Source organism: Ursus americanus, chromosome 16 (genome assembly GCF_024610735.1).
Source record: "Ursus americanus isolate L20-20 chromosome 16, mUrsAme1.1.p, whole genome shotgun sequence".
In the NCBI taxonomy this organism is placed as follows: domain Eukaryota; kingdom Metazoa; phylum Chordata; class Mammalia; order Carnivora; family Ursidae; genus Ursus; species Ursus americanus.
The window spans coordinates 29052544-29073949 of NC_142142.1; the positions used below are offsets into that span (position 1 = coordinate 29052544).

A 21406-nucleotide genomic window follows, 5' to 3' on the forward strand; every position below is an offset into this window, starting at 1 on the left:
ATATTGCTTAGAACATAACATGGTATTCAGTAATTGGCAGCTTTTATACTTATGCTTAAGGATAAAAGGGTCCAAAACAGAACTATAGCCTACCAGTGTTGGCAGCTTTTAGAAAGGAGCAAATAGCTATACATCTAAAAAACAAGAGCAGTCTCTCACAGTCTAGAGAAAGAGTCACAAGATTCACACTCAAGGCCACAAAACAGTGAACCTTTTACTAGATATCAATATTTAAAACCACACAGCTTAACAGTAATGTTAATTTTACCACTAGGTGGCAATGATAACAGCTGAATTTCACGGACAAGATTAATTTTAAAAATTGAGCATATCCAGACAGAAATTCCAAGAAGAAGCTTTTATACATTTTCATATTAGAAAAATGAAAAATTATTTTATATACAATTGAATTTATAGCAGGATGTATAATTATGATTCAATATGTATGTTAATTTCTGAGGCTTTTTCCTCTGTGCACCGAGGCAATTCATGCAGTAATTTTTAAACAGTTCTCATCACAGAAGTCTTTTAAAAAAAATCTGGACATACATCATGAAGATAACAGAAATTAGGGAAAGCTAAAAGTTTCTCTGAAGTCTTAGAATTCTAAGAAAGGCACTATAAATATAAAATGCAAAATATTTCAATGAAAAAGTTAAACCTTTAAAAAAATGACTGTTAGAGAACATTTTTTAAGGGCCAAAACATGAAATAATATGGAGATCCACATTGCTTTTAAATTATAAGTTAAATCAATATTCACATAGGTAAAGTCTTTTCAATGTCTCGAATAAACATATTAAATTTACTAAGCAAATTTATCAAAATTCTGACTTAAATGGATTCTAGAAGAAAGAATACCTTTTTACAAGTGTCAAAGGAGTAAATGATGAAATTCCTTGGAATCTGCCACTTTCCATAATTATTTCTGCTTTCTTCATAAAACAGGTCACAATCTATGGCTTGTTAAAAATAATAATAACTTTATTCTTTTCATTTTTTTCCTTTTCATATCAAATAAAAGGGGAAGGTATGATAAACTTTTTCAAACTATAGACATTTCCAAGTACACAGTAAAAAAAAACCCATAATTTTAAATTCCCAAGATTCTTCCCCACATATAAGGTGGGAGTTCATAATACCACATGTAACATTACAAAACCTGTACTATAATTATGAATAAATAATTATGCAATTCATAACATTAAGACCCAAATAAAACAAGCTTATTTATTCCCCTGGTATAAATAACCTAAAATTCCCCGAATTTTCAACTCGCAGTTTTCTACAAATGAATAGATCATATCTTTTATACATCAGCTTTCAAATAGTTTTCTTACTAATTTAGTAATCACCTCCTATATATTTACTCCCAGAAAAAATCTCCCCCTCTTGCCACCTGAACAAATGTTAACAGAAGTATGATTTCTAAGTTATTTTTATAATTCATAGGTCAGTTTCCTCATTATTGGACTTCACTTTAAATTATTGCAGATCACTCTGAAATCTAAAATATAGCTAGTTCTCATTCTGTCAGTGTATACAGATACACAAAACATAACCATTTAAGATGTTAACACAAGAAAAGATCACCGTGGCAGCCCTCATAAACCACAGATTTCAGGAAAGTGCTCAATCTGTTCACTGTTATCTGTAATTTTTTTTAAGAAAGTTTAGGGAATGCCACGATAATAGAAGGGATAATTGCAGCTCTACAAAAGTGAATACATGTGTATATGTAACTTATATCTATACAGAATCAGCTTCCAATTATCTGTACAAATAGACAGAGATGATGCAAAACACGTAATCCTGAAACCACTTCAGATACATTTTTGTATCTGCATTTCATAGGGCTGTGACTGAGAATTGAGAACACAAAGAAAATTAAGCCACACTGCAGAGGTTAAGAGTTACAAACACAATTACCAAAACAATGGTAACAATGAAATGCCATTATTGACTTGAGGTTGTCATCTTCTGTTTATTTCTGATGGTGGCTCGAAGTTTACGTATCACCAGTTTATCAGGCAGAATCATATCACCTTGTTGTTCTAGATAATCCAATAAATTTTCAGTCCATTGGAGAGCAGCTGCATGATTAATATGTTTCTCTGGAATCAGTTCTATTTCCTCCTCCTCATTTTCACTAGATTCATCTGTCTGGCCTTGCGCTCTTCTGATAATTTCGCTGTCAGTTAACACTTCATAGCCTGGTTCAGTACTGTCCACTTCCAGCCATTTTTCGATGTTCTCAGTAGTCACATTTTCCAGTCCTTTGGTATGTTGTAAAATGGTGGCCACAGTAGCCACAGAAACATCTTCTTCATCAAAGTCCAAGCCTTCTTTCTCCTCTATGGTAGGAAGAATCTTTTTCCATGCTCTGCTAATGGTAACTGGCTTTACTAAATTCCAAGCCATTGCTATTTCATAAAGTGCATCTAGCAGAGTCAGCTTCTTCCAGAATGATTTCAGGTCATTACCTTCCTCCAAGTTGTTCTGAAGAAGACCCGCACGATAATTTCTCTTCATTGTCGCTATGACTCCCTGATCCGAGGGCTGGATCAGTGAAGCCACATTAGGTGGTAAATATTTAGCAAATATTTGGCCATCATCTGACCTGAGGACGTTTTCATTTGGATGTGTTGGTGAATTATCCAACAGGAGCACAGCCTTTTCCTGCAGGCCTTTAGATCTTAAGTATTCTCGAACCTGTGGCACAAAGATCTTATCAAACCACTGTCGGAAAATGGAAAGATCCATCCATGCACCTTTTTGGCTGAAATAAGAGACTGGCAGGTTTGAGGTGTCAGTTGACTTGAAGGAGCGAGGTTTCTTTGCTTTCCCCACAACACAAAGTTTCAGTTTGTGTAAACCGGTTGCATTGGCACAACACATGATAGTGACTCTTTCTTCAATTGACTTGTGTCCAGAGACAGTGCATTTACCTTTGATCACAGAACTCCTGGAAGGCAGGCATTTCCAAAAGAGTCCAGTTTCATCTGCATTGTAGATCTGTTCTGGCTGTAAATTCTCTCGTTCAATAAAGTCTCGAAAGTTGTTACAAAAATCTTCCACAGCAGTCTCATCTCCATTTAATCTTTCATTTCGAATGTTAATCTCTCTAATGCTGTGCCGCTGCTTAAAACGAGTTAACCAACCAGCAGAGGGGTTAAAATCACCATCCATTCCCAAAGCATAAAAGAAGAACTCTGCCCTTTTTGCACAAATCGGTCCAGATATAGGATTCCCTTTTGCCCTTTGCTGGTTGAACCATTCTAGCATTGCTTTGTCCAGTTCCTCATACATGGATGGTTTCATAGATTTCCTCTTGGCCAGAAGACTTGTGGAATCAGAACTACTTGCATAAGTTATAATCTTTTCCTTATTTTTTCTTATATCCCGGACTGTTGTCTCACCAATTCCATAAATCACTGCCAGTTGTTTGGAAGAACCTCCGTCTTCAAGTTTTTTTATTATATCAAGCTTATCTTTAATAGTTAACACCACCCGCTTCCGTTTCCCTGACATGCTGAGGCTCTGGGACTCAGGGCCTCACCCCACACTCACTCTGAAGCAACCTACAGAATCCTTCCTTCTTTGACACAGACTCACTTTAACAGTCCTACACCCTGAATCTTGCAACCTTACCAGGAACCTGGTGGCCCTGACCCCGTTCCCGGATTTGCTTGGCCAGCAAAGAGACAGCAGAGGAAGATGAGAGAGGAGGAAGTTTGAGGGAACAGGCCTTTAACTTAGATGGGCAGTAGAGGAGGCCCCAAGCCACCGCGGATAATCCGGATTACAAACATTTGTTTTACTCCCCCAGTGGCCGCGTTAAAGACTATAACCCCATAGTGACCACAAACCTCCCTCACGCCCCGATCCAGAGTAAACGTCCGTCACTAGCCCCTGCCACACCCCAAAGTTACAGCAGAGAGCGGAAGAACCAGGGAGTCGGGGACTAGCCCCCTTTCACAAGGGAACGGTTACGTTTAATTTCTTCCCCAGAAGCCAACCCCTTCCACCGCAAGCCACACTTCCCCGCGCTGGACTTAGCCTGGACAGTCCTCCCGGCCCCTCACAGCCCGACGGGCCCCTCTCCCCACCTCAATTGGAACCAGGACCCGCACCGCTCCCTGACTAACGCGCGGCGACCGCTCCTCCCCCAGCACACGCTCCCGGAAGATGCCCCCTCCCGCTGCCGGCCCCGCCCCTTGCTCCTCCCAGAGGCGGGACTTCCCCTAGTCCCCGGAAGGAGGAGGGGCGCCGCCAGTCTGGAGTGGGTACCTGGGGCGGAGGCAAAGGCGGAGGCAGAGGCGGAGGAGCTTTGAAAGGTGAGGGCGCGGGGCGGCACGGGGGCAGCTCGGGGCGGGGACTTGCTCTCGCTCCGGCTGCTAATGGTTTATTAACAGAGCGGGGGAGGCCGCGCCTCCGGGCAGGCAGGGAGGAAAAAATTCCCACGGGCACTCTGGGGTGGGCGGGACGACACCCCTCAACGTCGTTCTCCACTCGCCCGCCGCCTGGGCTGAGCTGCAGTGGGCGGCGTGCCAGTTTCCTCCGCCGTGGGGAAGTGGGCAGGACTGTTGAGGGGAGCTCGAGTGGTGATTTCGCGGGTTTCTGGCCTTTCCAGACCCTTGGTGGTTTTCTGGGTGCGGAGCTCCTCTGGGGCCTGGGGGTTTGTGTCGTCTCTCGAACGTCATCGTGAAGCTCCAAGGGTCCGGTTTCCTAGCTACCGTGCCCCCTCTCCGGAGGCAGAGTAGCGGACTGGCGGGCTTGCTGCGCTGGGTACCTGCGTCCCGCCAAAGAGCCAGGTTTGTAATCAGGAAAATGACTCTGGTGTTAATTTCGTAGAGCATCCTTCCTCTGCCACTCAACCCTGATGGATTTAGAGAACCACCTTCAGTGTTAAAGATTTTAATGAATACTGTAGTTGTCCCGGATGCCAAGCTGGCAGGATGCACTCTATGCGAAATTGTGAAGCATTGGTTCGTGATTCTAAGTGGGGCAAATTGGCTTTCCTCTGTATGTTATCTTCCCATTTCTTATTTCTGTCATGTTGTGCTGCCCTGTTTTCCAGCAATGGAAGAACTGTGATAAATTTATTCACAACAACGTGAAAAGAACTTAGAATCATACACTGTAGCCCTTAAATCATGTATTATGCCGGCTTGTTTTGGTGTCCCTAGTAATTTCATCAGAGTGTGAGCTCCTTGGGAGGAGAGACCGTGTTGTTGATTTCTTCTAGTAACGCCGCAGCTCTGAGCATGTGCTGGCACATAGTGTGTACATTCAGTAACCATTTCTTTGATCAATAAAGGTTTCCTCTCCAAACTGTCATATGAAAGGAAACATCAGGGAGGGGTGCTGTTTTACAAATAGGAATGCCCCCCTTCTGGTGGAATTTCAAGTAATGGCCAGGGTTCCACTGTCCTTCAAACTTTAAAAATGTAAACTGTCACCTGACAGGGCAACTGATTCCTAGAATGAATCTTTTCTTTAGGATGAGTTAACCTCAAAGTCTAGACTAAAGGATATTTGTTCTGATGAGAAATTCAAGTAGCATCATCAAAGTACCTTTTAGTTGTAGAGCTACTGTGGGTGAGAGAGCAATATGGATTCTTTAACTTAAGTTCTTTGGCAGACAGCATAGCTATGTATGTGCCTTGTATGTGATATTAACTATGAAGCACAAAGATGTGATAGTATTGATCGTCTTCATTTATTTAATGCTTTCTGTTTGGAGTCTCTTTGTTTTTCTCTTTGCCTAATGGTAAGGTATCATTAAAGAATCTTGATTAAATTCTCATTTCAAGAAATTGAGTGTATACTCAGCATATAAAGAAATTACATCCATTGCATGGATTCTTTTTTGAATTCCAAAGACCAAGAGATGGCTTATTCATCAGCCTACCTTCACCTTCTCATTTCTCTCCTCAGATTCAGTTCACTCACCTTTTCCCTCTGTCATCATTCTTCCCTCCCCAGATAACATAGTAAAAGTATTCACAATTTTAAAAGAGGAGCCAACCATATTTAAATTATCTTCTTTTTCAATGACAGAATTTTTGATGTTATTGATAAAATAGTTTTGAAATATGAAGAGAGAACTGGAAATTTGGCAGTTGGACAAATGAAACTTGATTTATTTAAACAAAATTTGCTTCTTCAAATATTCAATACTGCAGTTTTCCCAAATAACTTTTTTTTCTCTCGATGGGGAATCCTTAAATTTTGTAATCGGTGTTATCAATAAGATGGTAGAGGGAAGTCTCAAATTTTCATCTCTTTTGAACATTCTTTTCTTGCCTATTGGATGGATGATTTCCGGAAGTGTCTGGCCTAACTCATGTGCACTAAAATTCTGTTACATAATTTTTTAAAAAGCATGTTTGTAAACTCTAAACTATTTTGATGATTATTTTATGAAACTAAAATTTAGCATGAATGAGAGATAAAATAACTTTTTAAAGGCATGATTTTTACTACCTTGTATAAATATAATATTGGCAGCAGTCATTGTGTAGGACTGGATGGGAAATCAGGAGAACTGGTTTCTAATCCCTGCTCTGTCACTAACAAGCTGTGTGATCTTCGGTAAGTCATTTAAACTCTATGTTCTTGGCTTTGATATTTATGAATGAAGGTAGACAGTATCTTCCTTTTAGAATCATTGTCAGGATTTAAAAAGAGTTATGACAATGCAGTAAAACTTTTCTATACCTATAGGATTTTTAATAGCTAAACGATGTGCAGTGATAGTTATTTTTATAGTGTCACATTCTTACTCCTTCTACCATTGTCATAGGAGTCACCTATTGATAGGATAAATGTCTTTTGACATGGTATAGCTTTGTGAGATAGTCATCTGGTGTAAATGAAACTGCTTTTGAGTACTAAGAAAATCATCTTTCATTTAATGTTCCTAATGTTCACACTTGCTTTAGCGTATCTACTGAAGCCATATTTGTCATTTGTTCTCATAAATGTTTTTTCATTATTTCTCCTAATTCAGACAGATTTATTAGAAAGACATTACAGTGCAATGCACAGGCACAGTTTGTGCAAATTTAACTATGTACTCAAAAAATACTTATTTGTACTATATGGCTTCACAATATAAGCTGCCTAGTTTATCTGATGCTTAATTTTAAAAAAATTTTTTAAAAAACCCAACAGTAATCTCTTTAAAACCTGGAGAAGAAACTGGGTGGACCTACTGTGAAGCAGTATGATATATAAAAAACATACTTTACAGAGTAATATAGAGATTTTTTTAAAGGTAATTTTGACCACAATTCTCATCTTTGCTGACTTTAACATAAGCCTTCTGTAATATGCAACCCAAGGGTAATCTCAAGTAACAGAATATTTTATCTCTTGACTAGGATTTGTTAGATTGCTGCTACAATGCTCAGTATATCTCCTGGCAGTTACTGTCATAAGGTCACACTAAAGCCTACATTATAAAGAAAATTTCTGGTGTATAATCTGAGCAACTGTTATTCTGATTTTATATGAGGTGTTAACCATTGTAGAAACTGTCACATTGCTTTTAAACATAACAGAATTTGTAGAATCAAATGAGTGGTATTTCCCCCACTCCCACCCACCCAAAAAAGGAATCGTCTTGGAAAGTTATAGACTTGATTCAGTGATATTGCCATTGCTCAAAAAATTTTGGCGCTTTATTTTTGGATTCCCTTCAAAGTTTGAAGCACATTTAAAAAATATCTGCAGGTAATTAATGTTCATCTTTTGAAATTGGATTTCATTTCTGGAAGCTGCTAACAGTCCCCAGACTAAGAAAAGTAAAAAAAAAAAAAAATATTTAAGCCATTCTTTGGGATAAAAAAGTGGAGTGGGGTTATTTTCATATTTTTATTTATTTTTTGATACTATATTTTACAGAAAATCTGCAAGAATATTCTGTGCCATGGTGCAAATATTGGAATAATTAGCTTCATAAGGTGATTTCTTTGAAGGAGATAGCACTCAATAAAATATATGAGTTCTTATACATATATTATGAGGTCAGTCTCATTACATTGTGATCATATGTCTATATTCCTTAGCAACTACAGAAGTACATATACGTTACTGTTCTAGTTATCTTACTTGTCTATAATTGTTCCTTTATTATGTACTTGTGTTAATTTTAATGGAGGTCAGCCTTTTGTGAATCAGAAACTTATAGTATTTGTTTTCTTTTCCAATATCATGCTCTGTTTCACCATGAAACTTTTATTTTTTTCACCCAGTTTTGGATTGTTAGTAAGTTTTCTATTGGAGTATATCTTGAAGTGGTTTAAAGCCACTGCCATTTTACTACAGTATTTAGAAGCTACAATCTTAGTGGATAGGTGATCTCTTAATTTTGCAATGCTGTCTTCTGTCAACTACTTCTTTATAACTTTCTTCATATAAATTGATTGATCCTTTATGTTATAATTCATACCATTTCTCTGTTCAGAATCCTTTGCCTTAGGATGAATGATTCTGGTAATCCTACCCTATTTTTCTATACTTGTCTCTTTTTTTCCAGCATAAAGCCTTTCTTCACACCTTTTTGGTCATACTTACTTAACATAACTTGTGCTCTCTCAGTGCCAAAGTTTTGACCTTACTATTTTTACCTGCCTGAAATCCTTTTTTCTGTCATTCTTTTTGTTGAAATATAGCCAGTACTTTAGAAGTCTATCAGATCATATCTGTTCAATAAAATCTTCACTGAAGCACTTGCTATTCTGTTCTTCCTGCATCTTTATAATTTTATTGCAGTTATTTTTATCTCTCATTTTGTACTAAATGAATACCTTGAATTTTTCTTAATATATGTTTGTATGTTCTACCCATGGATAATAATCTTCTGGAGAACAGGACCATTATTTTTCTATGTATCCCTTTCATCACAAAATATACCATAATTCCGAATAACTGTTCATACAATTATTTCATAGATGTTCAATAAATTATTTGTTGAATAGCTATTCTACCATCTTCACTCATATTTTATATGATTTTTACCTTCGTGAACCATTTTATAACACCAAATAAATATAGTTTGTACCATAAATGCATTCACTGTTGTAATCCGGTTATCATTATTATGTTCCTAATAACTTTATTTTGTAGAAGCTTAAGTGAAAATGGTACATGTTAGAAGACACGAAACAAGGAAAAATTCTAAAACTCAAGAGCGTGAGCAGAAATCTCGAGTTGATTGGAGGCGGACTAAAAGAAGTAGTATCTCACAGTTATTTGATAGTGACGAAGAGCTTGACAGTGACGAAGAGCTTGACAGTGATGAAGAGTTTGATAGCGAGGAGCTTGACAGTGATGAAGATCTTGACAGTGATGAAGAGCTTGATGGTAACAAGGGGTTTGATAGTGATAAAAAGCCGGAAAATGAAAGAGAACTTAGATTAATTAAAGTTGAAAGTGAAGGTAGTAACTGTGAGCATCTCACGAACACTGGCAACAGTTCAGCGTATGGAGAAGAAAAGAACAAAAACAAACATAGAAGAATTGACTTACCAGATCATGAAAAGCATTCAAGTCAAGAGGATGATGATCTCAACACACACACAGGACAAATCATAGAAGAGGACTTAGAAGAAGAACACATCAAGCGAGGGAAGAGAAAAAGGATCTCCTCTGTTATGTATGACAGTGATGAGAGTGACGATAGTGATATCCTAGTTAGAAAAGTAGGTGTTAAACGTCCACGTAGAGTGGTTGAAGATGAATGTTCTTCAGTGGAGATGGAGCAAAAAAAACCTGAAAAACCTTTAGCTGCAAGAAAGCGAGAACAACTCCAGAAACTGAAAGAACTCTCAAAACAAAGATCTCGTCAGAGACGCAATAGTAGTAGAGATTTTGAGGTGTGTTTTATTTTATTGGTTTTGTTACTGTTTTTAAATTTTTCCTTAAAGTATTTAATTTTCATGAAAATCAAAGTGTTGAGTCTGTTCTGTTTCTCAATTCTTGAATTTATTTTTCAATCAAGTATCCTTGAACATGTTTGATTGCACTGTTGTATCTAATATACTGTTTTATCATGAGCTTCAGTTTATCACTTTTAAAATTGAAAGACTGTTTAATATGGTCTTTCCTCTTTTTAACTTCTACTTATAATCTTAATGTCCACTTTACACATATCAGTTACCAAGGTATATTATCTTCTTCCTAATTCCAAAAGTTCAACATTTAACATGACAAGACTTTTTTTGACCTTACAATATGAAGTTAATTTCCATGGATCATTGTTTTGGTTTCAGATTTAATCTTTTACTTTCATATCCATACTGAACATTTAAAGGTACAAATTTACTGAAGTATATGCTTTAATTTAATTAGGACTCTGAAAAGGAATCCTGCCCAAGCAGTGATGAAAATGATGATGATGAGGATGAGGATGATTATGAATATGATGAAGATGGAGATGATTATATTATTGATGACTTTGTAGTTCAAGATGAGGAGGGTGATGAAGAGAATAAAAGCCAGCGAGAAGAAAAATTGACTACATCACAACTGAAATTAGTAAAACAGAATTCTCTTTGTAAGTTAATATCAAGAAAATGTTTTATGATTTGCTCTGATGATGATATTATATCAAGTATCAAATCAGCCTTTTACTATCATGTTCTGAGTCATTGATTAGGAACTATGGTTTTATTTTTAGCTAATTTTGTCATTCTGATAATAGTCTATTCTAGTAGTTTCAGGAACCCTTTATATGAAAAAATTATTGAGGACACCAAAGAGCTTTTGTTTTTGTGGGTTATATCTATCAACATTTACCATTGTAGAAATACAAAACAAAAATTTAAAATATATTTATTAATTAACAGACTTAAACTAACATTAATAAGCTTGTTACATGGTAATATAAATAACATTTTTTATTAAAAATAACTATTTAAAAGAGAAGAATGGCATTGTTTTACATTTTAAAATAATTGTATTTAATATATAGCTTAATAGAAGGCAGCTGGGTTCTTATACCTGCTTTTGGTTTCAGTGTATTTTGATGTTTTGGTTGAAGTAGATGAGAACAATTTTGCTTCACACAGATAGTTAGCTGGAAAAGGGAGAAAGATTTTTTTTAAGTATTTTCAAAATAGTGTGGATATTTTTGTCACTACACCACAATTCAACAAGTGATTGTTTCTTAAAGTCAGTTGCAATATGGAATCTGAAACCATAAAAATGAGTTTTTAGTACTTACTTACATTGCATTCCATTAATCTGTCTTGCAGTTTGAATGGATCTTTTACCCATACATGACTTTGTAATATCATGCATTAGTCATTTGGAAAATATTGGTTCACTGGGTTATGTAGATTCACCAAATGTTCACACATTTCTTTATATAATATTTTCAAAATCACATTTGTCAATATTACCACCAATCTCATCAAAATTTTCTTAGGTATGGGGAAGCTGTCAAGTTCACAGCAGCAGATACAAGTTTTCTAAAATTCTAATTTCTACTTGAAGATCTGTTTTTTTTAAATCTTTGGCAACAAATACTGTGAGTTCTTGAAATCACAGGCTCCCTTTGTTCTTTTTTGAGAAAATTGACAAATGCCTGAATGTCCATGGTTTGTCAGTTGTTTACTCCTTCTTTCCTCCCTCCCTCCCCCTTCCACCTTCCCTTCCCCCTCCCCTTCCTCTCTCCTCCCCTTCCTCTCTCCTCCCCTCGCCCTTCCCCTCCCCTTCCCTTTCTCTTCCACTCCCCCTCCCTTTTCCCTCCCCTTTCACTTTCCCTTCCCTTCCCTTCCTTTCCATCCTTTCTTCCTTTCTTTTTCTTTTTCTTTAAGTAAGTAAGTAAACTCTGCACCCAGCGTGGGGCTTGAACTCACAACCCTGAGATCATGAGTCACATGCTTGTGGTGCCTGGGTGGCGCAGTCAGTTTGGCATCCGAGTCTTGGTTTCTCAGCTCAAGTAGTTATTTCAGGGTCCTGAGATCAAGCCCTACATTGGGCTCCACCCTCAGCACAGAGTCTGCTTCAGATTCTCTCTCCCTCCTGTTCCTGCTTTCTCTCTCTTTAAAATAAATAAATTAAAAAAAAAAAAAAAAGAGTTGCATGCTCTACTGACTGAGCCAGCCAGGTGACCCTGTCAAGTTTTTCTTTCAAGTAAACATGGTGTTTCATGATAAATGACACTTTTTCAGCTGCCAACTCAGTTTTTCCTCAAAGTATGATTGATCATAGTATGATGTAGCATGGGTGCTTTATGCATACTTCCCATTTCATCCCATTGAATACTAAAAAGATGTATGTTCAAGATTTAATAAAATTAATAGTTTTTACTGCTTCATCAAGGACATTCTTTAGTGAAAGTAGCTTTTTACTGAGTGTATAGCAATGATGACTACAGTGATTACTAGTGGTTTGGTGCTATTGCTGTGATTCATGTTAGGGAGCCAGCTGCCTTACCCATAGTTACTTTTTGTACCATTATTTAAAATGTCAACATGGTAAAAACAGCATGATTAGCTTAGTATTATTATTTTGACCTCCTAGATCCCCTTGAATGAACTTGGGGACTTATAGGTGTCTACAGACCACACTTTGAGACCCTGACAATTTAAGGTATCTTAAAAAATGTATTATTTTTCTAATCCCTATAATTGTGCATAATTCAAAGACTGTTTTTATGTTTTACAACTCTGGTAGAAACAGGCTGTTGAGTGAATATGTTTTTTATTTTTTTCTTCAAGAGTGGATTCTTTCCAGTTTTTTTAAATGGTCATATTTACTAAAATTATGTGTAACATGGTTCAATATCAATCTCATGATTTATGATAAAATAGTAGATTGAGGTATGAATTAAATTTCAAGAAATTTATCAGTTATAGAGATGCCAGTGATAAGCATCTATATTTCAAAAGTCAATGACTACTTTCCTTACATCAGTAGTCACTTGTTTGCCTACGACCTGGACACTGAAATTTTAGGGAAAATCAATTAGGACATATCCCATCATTCTGAATTATAATATGTAGAATGTGATAGAACATTTTCTCAGTGATACGTACTCATGCCTACTCCTGCTAATTAATGAAAATTAAAGTTCATCATTGCTTCTCTATCCTATATGTCTATGCTTACTTTTATTTTTTTTAAGGGACAATTTTAGATTTACTGAAGAGTAGAAAGTACAGAGAGGTCCTACATAACCCCCTCACACACAGTTTCCCTTATAATTAACATTTTGCATTAGTTTGGTTACACATGGTAAAATTGATGAGCCAATATTGATGCAGTATTATTAACTATAGTTCATATTTTATCTCAGGGGTCACTCTTTGTGTTGTACATTCTGTGGGTTTTGACAAATACATAATGATGCAACAGGCATCCATCATTACAGTATCATACAGAATAGTTTCACTGTCCTCAAAATCTCCTGTGCTCTACCTATTCATTTCTCCCATCCTCCACTGAACTCCTGGCAACCACTGATCTTTTTAATGTCTCCACAGTTTGCCTTTGCTAGAATATTTTATAGTTGGAATTACACAGCATGTAGCCCCTTCAGACTGAATTTTTTCACTTAATAATATGCATTTAAGTTTCCTCCGTGTTTTAATGTGGTATGATAGATTATTTCTTTTTATCACTGAATAATATTTCATTGTATGGATGTACCACAATTTGTTTATTCATTCACCTGCTAAAAGACATGTTGGTTGCTTCCAAGTTTTGGCAATTATGAATAAAGCTGCTATAAATATTTGTGTGCAGATTTCCTATGGATACAAATTTTCAGCTCATTTGGGTAGATACCAGGGAGCTCTGAGCTTGCTTCTACTGTTGAGCATCTCTGCCTCAGAGAGAGATGAATCTCATTTTTTATGCAATACATTTTACCTTGTGTGTTCCTAATTGCAACTTCTTCTAGCTTTATCCTTGCAAGTTGTCTTTTCTCAGCTTGCAACCATATTCATGCCTTTCCTCCCTTGAGTTGGTATGTTTCATTAACCACTATTCAAAATTTTATTCTTTGTTCCAGTTTCTCATTAACTCTACAAAGCATCATTGGGCTCTTGCACCCATCAGTCCAGTGAAATTGCCCTCATTGAAGTTAGTGATTACTTCCTAGTTGCCAAAATGCTTTTTCAGTTCTTATGTTAAGGTTGTATTTGTTATGTGCTTTGCCACCAAGAATTGATCACGCTTCCTTTTAGAAAGTTCTCTTTTTAGCTTCTGTGGTAACATTCTATCTTGTCTTCCCCTTTATAATATTGCTTTCCTCTTTTTCCACTTGCCATGTAAATCTTGGTGTTCTAAAGGTCATCCTCAAACTCCCTTGCTTGTGCTTCTCTTCCCCACAACTTTAGCCCAGTCTATAGGCAAAAATTGCCAAACTTTTATTTCCAGCACAGATTTCTCCAAAGCCTAAGTCACACTTTTTCATCTTATTGAACATTTTCATCAGGGTATCTTTCAGACACCTCAGACTCAATATGTGTAAACTAAATTATTGAGCGGTAACATAAAGGAGTTTTGGGGTGGTGTAGAACTATTGTTTTTTTGGTTGTCATGGTGGTTACACAACTTTATGCATTAGTCATAGAACTGTACACCAAAAAGAGTGAAATTTATGGTATGTAAAAAAGTAAAATTCAATAAAGAGAGCCAAATAAATAGGCATTCCCTCTTCCAAAAATAACCTCAATAGTTAATCCACTTCACTTCTCTTTGTATTTCTCACACTCTTTAAGGTTGATGATACATTATAGGAACTCATTATTAGTTGGATAAATGGATGATTAAGATAAGTGTATTGGCTAAAGGCTCTTGGGTCCATATTTCAAGACAGAGAAATGTTAGATCTGATCAGATTTCTTAAAACATCAGAGGAAAACAACCCCACACATTTTAGGTGATAATGTATGACTTGTTTTTAATACTTATCAATGTTTATGCCATTTATGAATATAATAAATAAAATATAGGCGGTTTCCAATTTGTCAAGGGATTATGTTCTGAAAGTCGCTGTAGGTTAATTGTCTTTAAAAATATATTTTCTCATTAAAGTAATAACCTATGTAATGAATAATAAACACTACACTGTGGCTTTGGTTAAACTATAATTAGGCTAATATTCCCAGATTCATTCTCTTCACAACCTCTATAAGAACACCGACAACTACTCATAGTTAACATATGGTCACAATTTGGGAGAAAATTTTCTAATTCCAAATTCATGACTCAGGTGAGAATCACAATGAGTGGCCAATGCAATTTTACCTTTTTGAAGAGAACAGTTCTACCTACAGGAAGACATTTTGTCACTTCCTCATTATCTGCCATTTGGCTCTGAGAGATGTATTGGTAACACCTCAGAATAGTTTTCTCTTCCACTACACCTTTGAAGCAGTTGAAGACAATCATGGTCTTTTTTCCTTCTCATAAACCCCTGTATTTCTCTAAATTTATTTTGAGACTGCAGCTCCCAGAAAAGATATGATAAAAAGTAGAGGGATAGACTAGCAGTGGTCCACTGTATTCCAGACCTATAATGTTCACATGCAAATACTATTACACACAGATAGATAGGAATAAACTTCAGATTTGTGGATACTGAAGATTATATTGTTTTTCCAGTACTCTATCATATGTTCAAAGTGGCAGAGAAGAAAGTACAGACAGAAGATTACATCTCAGTCTACTAGTGCCTTGCTAGATAAATACTTGCCTAGTGTACTGGAAATTAGACTAAAAGCAAACATTAGCTTAGTCTCTACCTAGGAATTAAAGAGAATAATTCTATCAACATAACACAGAGTGTGCCTAAGAACAGTCTTGCAACCATTTACATTGAATATTAAATTCTAGAATCTTCCCTTTTTTTGTAGGATAAGTAAAAAGTTCCAGTGAAATCATATTGTAGCACAAGGGAAAGGTAACAATGCCCTGAAGACTCAGAGGAAGAAAATGCCTGTGAAAAGTGTTTCATTAAAGGAAACAGAAGAAAATTGTATAAAGCATTTGCTTTACAAGCTGTGAAAAGGAAATAGGAAGCTGTAAGGAGAGAACAACTTGAGGGGAAATAGAGCTACCTAAGGATAAGTTGCTAGAAAATTAAAAATATAAAGCCAGAAATAAAATCTATACTGAAAGATGTAAACAACAGAATTAACAGTACAGAAAAATCTTATCAGTGATATCTAGGTTAATAACGTAAGAAGTTCTTCTACCATAGAGAAAATGAAAACAGTTCTAAAGAAGAAGATAATACATAAATGAATAGAAATGATTCTATTTCACATATTTCTGGGGGGAAGGTACAGAACAAATGGAAATCTAAAGGAAGAAATTTATAGCTTCAATCGGAAATGTAAAAACTTTGAATGTGCATGTTTTTGGATGGAAAAACATGGAGCTGTGAATTCAGAGGTGTGATAGAAGAAAATATTAAGCTGCTGGACACATGCATTTATGCATGTTAAGGAGGCTCACATCCTAATAAGTTGATGAAAATAGATTTGCAAATAGACATATGAAGGAAATATTTTTCTAATTATAAGAATGAAGAAAAAGTTATCTAGCCATCCTTTTTAGAATCATAAAATGGCTTAATACAGGGGTGCTGGGTCAGTCAGTTAGGCAGCCGACTCTTAATTTCGGCTCAGGTCATGATGCCAAGTTTTGAGATTGAGCCCTGTGTCAGGCTCTTGCTTAGCATGGAGTCTGCCTGAGATTTTTTCACTCTCTCTCTCCCTCTGCCCTTCCCTCCACTCACACTCACTCTGTCTCTCTCAAATAAATAAAATCTTTTTAAAAAATGGTTTAATATATTAATTGGTTGCATTAGTATGTCAAAAGACAAAAAATCATATCATAATTTTAATAGATTCTAAAAAAGCATTTGATAAAATTCAATGCCCATATCTAGTTTAAAAACAAAAAAACAAGTCTTAAAAAATTAGTCATATGAGTATTTGTCCTTTACATAACAAAGAATATTTTAAACAATATATACTTCTAATGAAGCGGTAGAGATACTCTCTTTAAGGAATAAGGAGTACCTGGGGTGGCTCAGTCAGTTGAGTGTCTGACTCTTGGTTTCAACTCAAGTCATGATCTCCGAGGTCATGGGATCAAGCCCTGTGTGGAGCTCTGCGTTGGGCTCCACACTCAGCAAGGAGCTGGCTTGAAGATGCTCTCCCTCTGCCCTTCCCTGACCCATGTACGCATTCTCTCTCCCTCACTCTTTCTCTAAAATAAAATAAAATAAAATCTTTTAAAAAAAGAACAAGATAAAATTTTTCTACTCTGTTCTAGATGTTTTGAACAATATAATAAAAGTAAAACAAGAAATATAACTATTGAAAAAGAAGACATTATTTGAACATATACACACACACACACACACACACACACACACACACACACACACACAAGCTACAAGTTTCTGACTCATTTAACCATGGATACAAAATTAAAAGAAAGCATATGAATAGATTGAGAGCAGGAGGACATGTAGCATATATTTCCATAGTTTTCTTAAATTCTTTTTTTCCTATTGGGGGAACCTGTTAAGAGTAGAAAAAGAACCCAATTTCTTGCTCTGTCTCTTCTTTCTTACACTAGGCTCATACTTCCATTTCAAAAGAAAGTACACCAACACTCTGTGTGCTTCTATTTAAGAGAATATTTACAAACATTCTCTTGGTTCTTGAAATAAACTTAGCACTAGCAAGACCACATCCTTCTCAGGGTTGGGAAAGAAAGCAGAGTCACTGCCAAGGAATTCCTGAACAGTATCTCCCTCTATCCAGCTCTGTGATGTGCTAGGAAGTTCATTTTCTGCAGATATATAAGAGAATATGACTATGGGGATTTGCAAAAGATCTCAGAAAGATGACCAGATTCACAATGAATATGTAAAATTCAATAGTTTTCTTGTATGCTATCAATAATTATTTAGAAGCTATAAAGAAGGACAATTCCATTTATAGTAGCAAACAAAATAAAGTTCCTAGGCCTAATCTTAGGAACAAAAGCATGACTTTATAGGTACAAGAATAAACTTTACTGTGAAATAGCAAAGAAAACATGAATGAAAGAGACCTAGCATGTTTCTGGAAAGCAATAAATAGTACAAGAAATTATTTCTTCTGAAATTAACATTTTTTTAAGGGAGTGAGGGGCAAAAGGAGAGGGGGAGAGAGAATCTTAAGCAGGCTCCATGCCCAGCTCAGAGCCTGATGCTTGGCTCAATCTCACAACCCTGAGATCATGACCTGAGGTGAAATCAAGAGTCTGACACTTAACCACCTGAGTCACCCAGAGCCCGTGAAATTAACTTTTTGATTCAACTTTGCAAAACAATGCTAAAGTTCACTTGGGAAAAATATATGAGAATAAATAAAATTAGACAACAAACAGTAAATCAGAAGGACTTGCCCCACCAGCTATAAAAATTACTGTAACATTTCAGTAAGTAAAGCAGTGTAGTACTGGCATGAAAATGACAGCCAGATCATTAAGAAAGGTACATGGCGCTGAGACAGAATCTTAACATATATGTGAAATTAATAATAAAAGATGCATGGAAAATCAACAGAATGACTCAACTACCCTATGATTGAGTATGGGGAAATTGACTGACTACCTTGGAAAAATCAAGTTATGCATAAACACAAATATTGTTGATTTTCTCCCGTATTCTTTGGCAACTTTTTTATAATCAAAGAAGAAAAATTTAAATGATAGTCCTAGGATGTTCCACAGAAGCTCATCCAATATAGGGATTTGAGCACTGAAAAAAGCTCTGGAGGAGGTCTGAGCTCTAATCCTGATTCTTCCTCTATCTAGTTGTGTGAACTTGGGTAAGTTCTTTCATCATTGGGTCATTTTTAAAAATTTTAAAATGAGAGATTTGAGGGGTGCCTGAATGGCTCAGTCGGTTAAGCATCCTACTCTTGATTTCAGTTCGGGTCATGATCTCAGGGTTTTGAGATCAAGCCCCACATTGGGCTCCATGCTGGTCATGGAGCCTGCTTGAGATTCTCTCTCTCCCTCCCACCATCCCTCTCTAAAAAAATAAAAAATACGAAATGAAATGAGAGATTTGAATTATTTTCTCCAATTTCCCATCCACGTCTAAAATTCCATGTTCTGAACTATATTATCAAACCTAACTACAATGCAGAACAACATCTACTTAGGGGATAGTAGCATGAAATCTGGAGTACACTATTTGGGTTCTAAGCACTGATTTCAACACTTACTAGCTGTGTGATCTTGGGGAAATTTTTCATCCTCTTTGTATTTATTTATTTCCTTAACTAAAAATAAACTGAGGGCATTGATAGTATCTCATAGGCTTGTATTGAGAAATAAAGCAGTGCATGTAAGTACATGAAACAATGCCTGGCATATACTTGCTCAATAAAATATTTTTTCAATCTGAGATGCCAGGAGCTTAATTCCTCCACCACCCATCTATCCACTCAAGCACAGTGAAACTGAGGCCTTCTTGACTCTCTTGAAGGAGATTCTGATATGCATTGATTGGAGAGAGATTCTGTGGTTAGGCAAAAATTCTCCAGATGATTCTGATCCTCTGCCCTTTCCTTTTACTCCCAATTCTAAAGAAACACCATCAAGGTCTTTAAATATAACAATAGTTCCCACACTCTATAGCAGGTGAGTAAGGTTGAGCATCAGCACATTCAAAGACTGATAAAATCAGTGGGATAAAAAATTCTATTTCAGTTTATTTGATAGTTAAACTTAGGAGTACAGGGGATGAATTTCATGTTTTTTCCCCCTCAACATGTCTATTAATATTCCTAGAACATTTTCCCCTTAATATAGTTTGGGAAGTGCTAGATAGAGTTTAAATGCAGTTTAACACTCACAAATTAAATGATATACCAATACTATATTATATCAAGAGGTTGATGAAAATCTAGTCATAATAGAATGCTATTGAAGTATTATTTCATTTTCCAATTACATTCTTCTGATTTTTAAAAAAAAATACTCATAAATGGCTGTGATCAGTTCTTTTATATATAGGCCCTCTAAAGTCTAAGGGCCCTGGTGCAAATTATCTGCTATTGTCATTTAATTTTATTAGTGCTTTATTTTGGCCACTTTAGTACTTTAATAATATGTTTTCTTAAAAAAGAATGCATACTAAATATTTTTCCTGAAATCTAAAGAGTTATACAGCCCTCTTAGTAGCTAAAATATAAGTTAAAATATTTCTCCATGTTAAATCTCATTTTTGTTTTATTTCAGCAAAAGTAAGGTCAAAATTCACTCATAAATGCTAACATAGGTCTTATTTTGCTTAAATTTCTCACCAAGCATCATCCACTTTTCCTGAAATGCTCAGGCTGCCCCTAATATTCTTATATGTGCCCAGGCCAGGGCAAATGTTCTGTGATGACCGTTTGGATCAAGGAAGAGGTTGTGTTTGGTTAGAGAGTATTTCTACAGCCATAGTAAACCCAAGAGCAATGGGAAATAGTAGGGACCTTCTCTCTTACCATTGCATAGCCCATCACAACAGATTCCACGGACCACATTGGGTTAATGGGAAGGCAGGCTTATATATTCGGTATGAGAAAGAGAAGACAGAACTTTTCTCAACTGATATGGAAAATCCTAAATCTGGAGCAGCAGAAAGGGAAATGGAGTTTTTATAGCCATTGGGGTTTTGGCTAGGGTAGTAATTTCTTGGGCAATTTCATATGTACCATGTTTCAGAGAGAAGTAAAGACAGGAGTTTCAGGTTCATATTGAACTATCTACTTATAAAAGTTTCCTCTTGCTTTCTCACTCTAATTGTTAAGTTGATGATTAAACTTAGGTCCACAGGGTATGATTTGGGTGTGGGTTTTTTTTGGTTTTTTTTGTTTTTTTTGGGTTTTTTTTTACAATGTATCTCTTAATATTTTCTGAATAGTTTTCCTTAATAAGTTTGGAAAGTGAAGATTATTTGAAATAACAATTTGAAATTTTGGATTAGAAGCCAGTAAATCTGGAAAATGGAGATTTGCTCAGTGATAAGACAAGTCACCGAGGCTAATTAATTAGCCTATCCTAATTAATTAGGATAATTAAGTGACTTCTCCTACTTATAGTATTAATTTCCTAGAGAAAGGAACATATTCAGGGGATTGTTTTATTTACTATATTCTAATATATATTTAAAATTAATTTCAGATTCTTTTAGTGACCACTATACTCACTTTGAAAGAGTTGTGAAGGCTCTTCTGATCAATGCTTTAGATGAATCTTTTCTGGGAACATTGTATGGTAAGTTAATACAAATGGAACAATTAGAGGTTTTTTCCTTTTCCAATTTTTAAACACCCTACTAATATATAATATAATAATAATATAATATAATATAATATAATAT

General features: G+C 35.9%; 2 protein-coding genes across 6 annotated transcripts in view; one reads left to right on the plus strand and one right to left on the minus strand.

Annotated features, from left to right (window-relative positions):
* Positions 1-343: 343 nt before the first annotated feature.
* JRKL (JRK like) lies at positions 344-4165 on the minus strand. Its single transcript, XM_045790822.2, has one exon. The coding sequence runs from the start codon at positions 3529-3531 to the stop codon at positions 1957-1959; it is 1575 nt and encodes a 524-aa protein (XP_045646778.2). The 5' UTR covers positions 3532-4165; the 3' UTR covers positions 344-1956.
* A 92-nt stretch (positions 4166-4257) lies between these two features.
* The window catches only part of CCDC82 (coiled-coil domain containing 82), a 33051-nt gene continuing 15902 nt past the window's right edge, over positions 4258-21406 (plus strand). For 2 of the 5 annotated variants that reach the window (XM_045790820.2, XM_087868225.1), the window contains exons 1-4: positions 4258-4337; positions 9136-9884; positions 10360-10564; positions 21208-21300. In XM_045790820.2, the coding sequence (XP_045646776.1) occupies positions 9150-9884; positions 10360-10564; positions 21208-21300 (1033 nt within the window). In that variant the 5' untranslated portion in view covers positions 4258-4337; positions 9136-9149. The other 3 variants (XM_045790819.2, XM_045790817.2, XM_045790818.2) reach the window with 3 other exon arrangements.

Coding starts and splice junctions, on each gene's coding strand:
- JRKL (XM_045790822.2), bottom strand. CDS start 3,531: ATGTCAGGGAAACGGAAGCGGGTGGTGTTAACTATTAAAGATAAGCTT.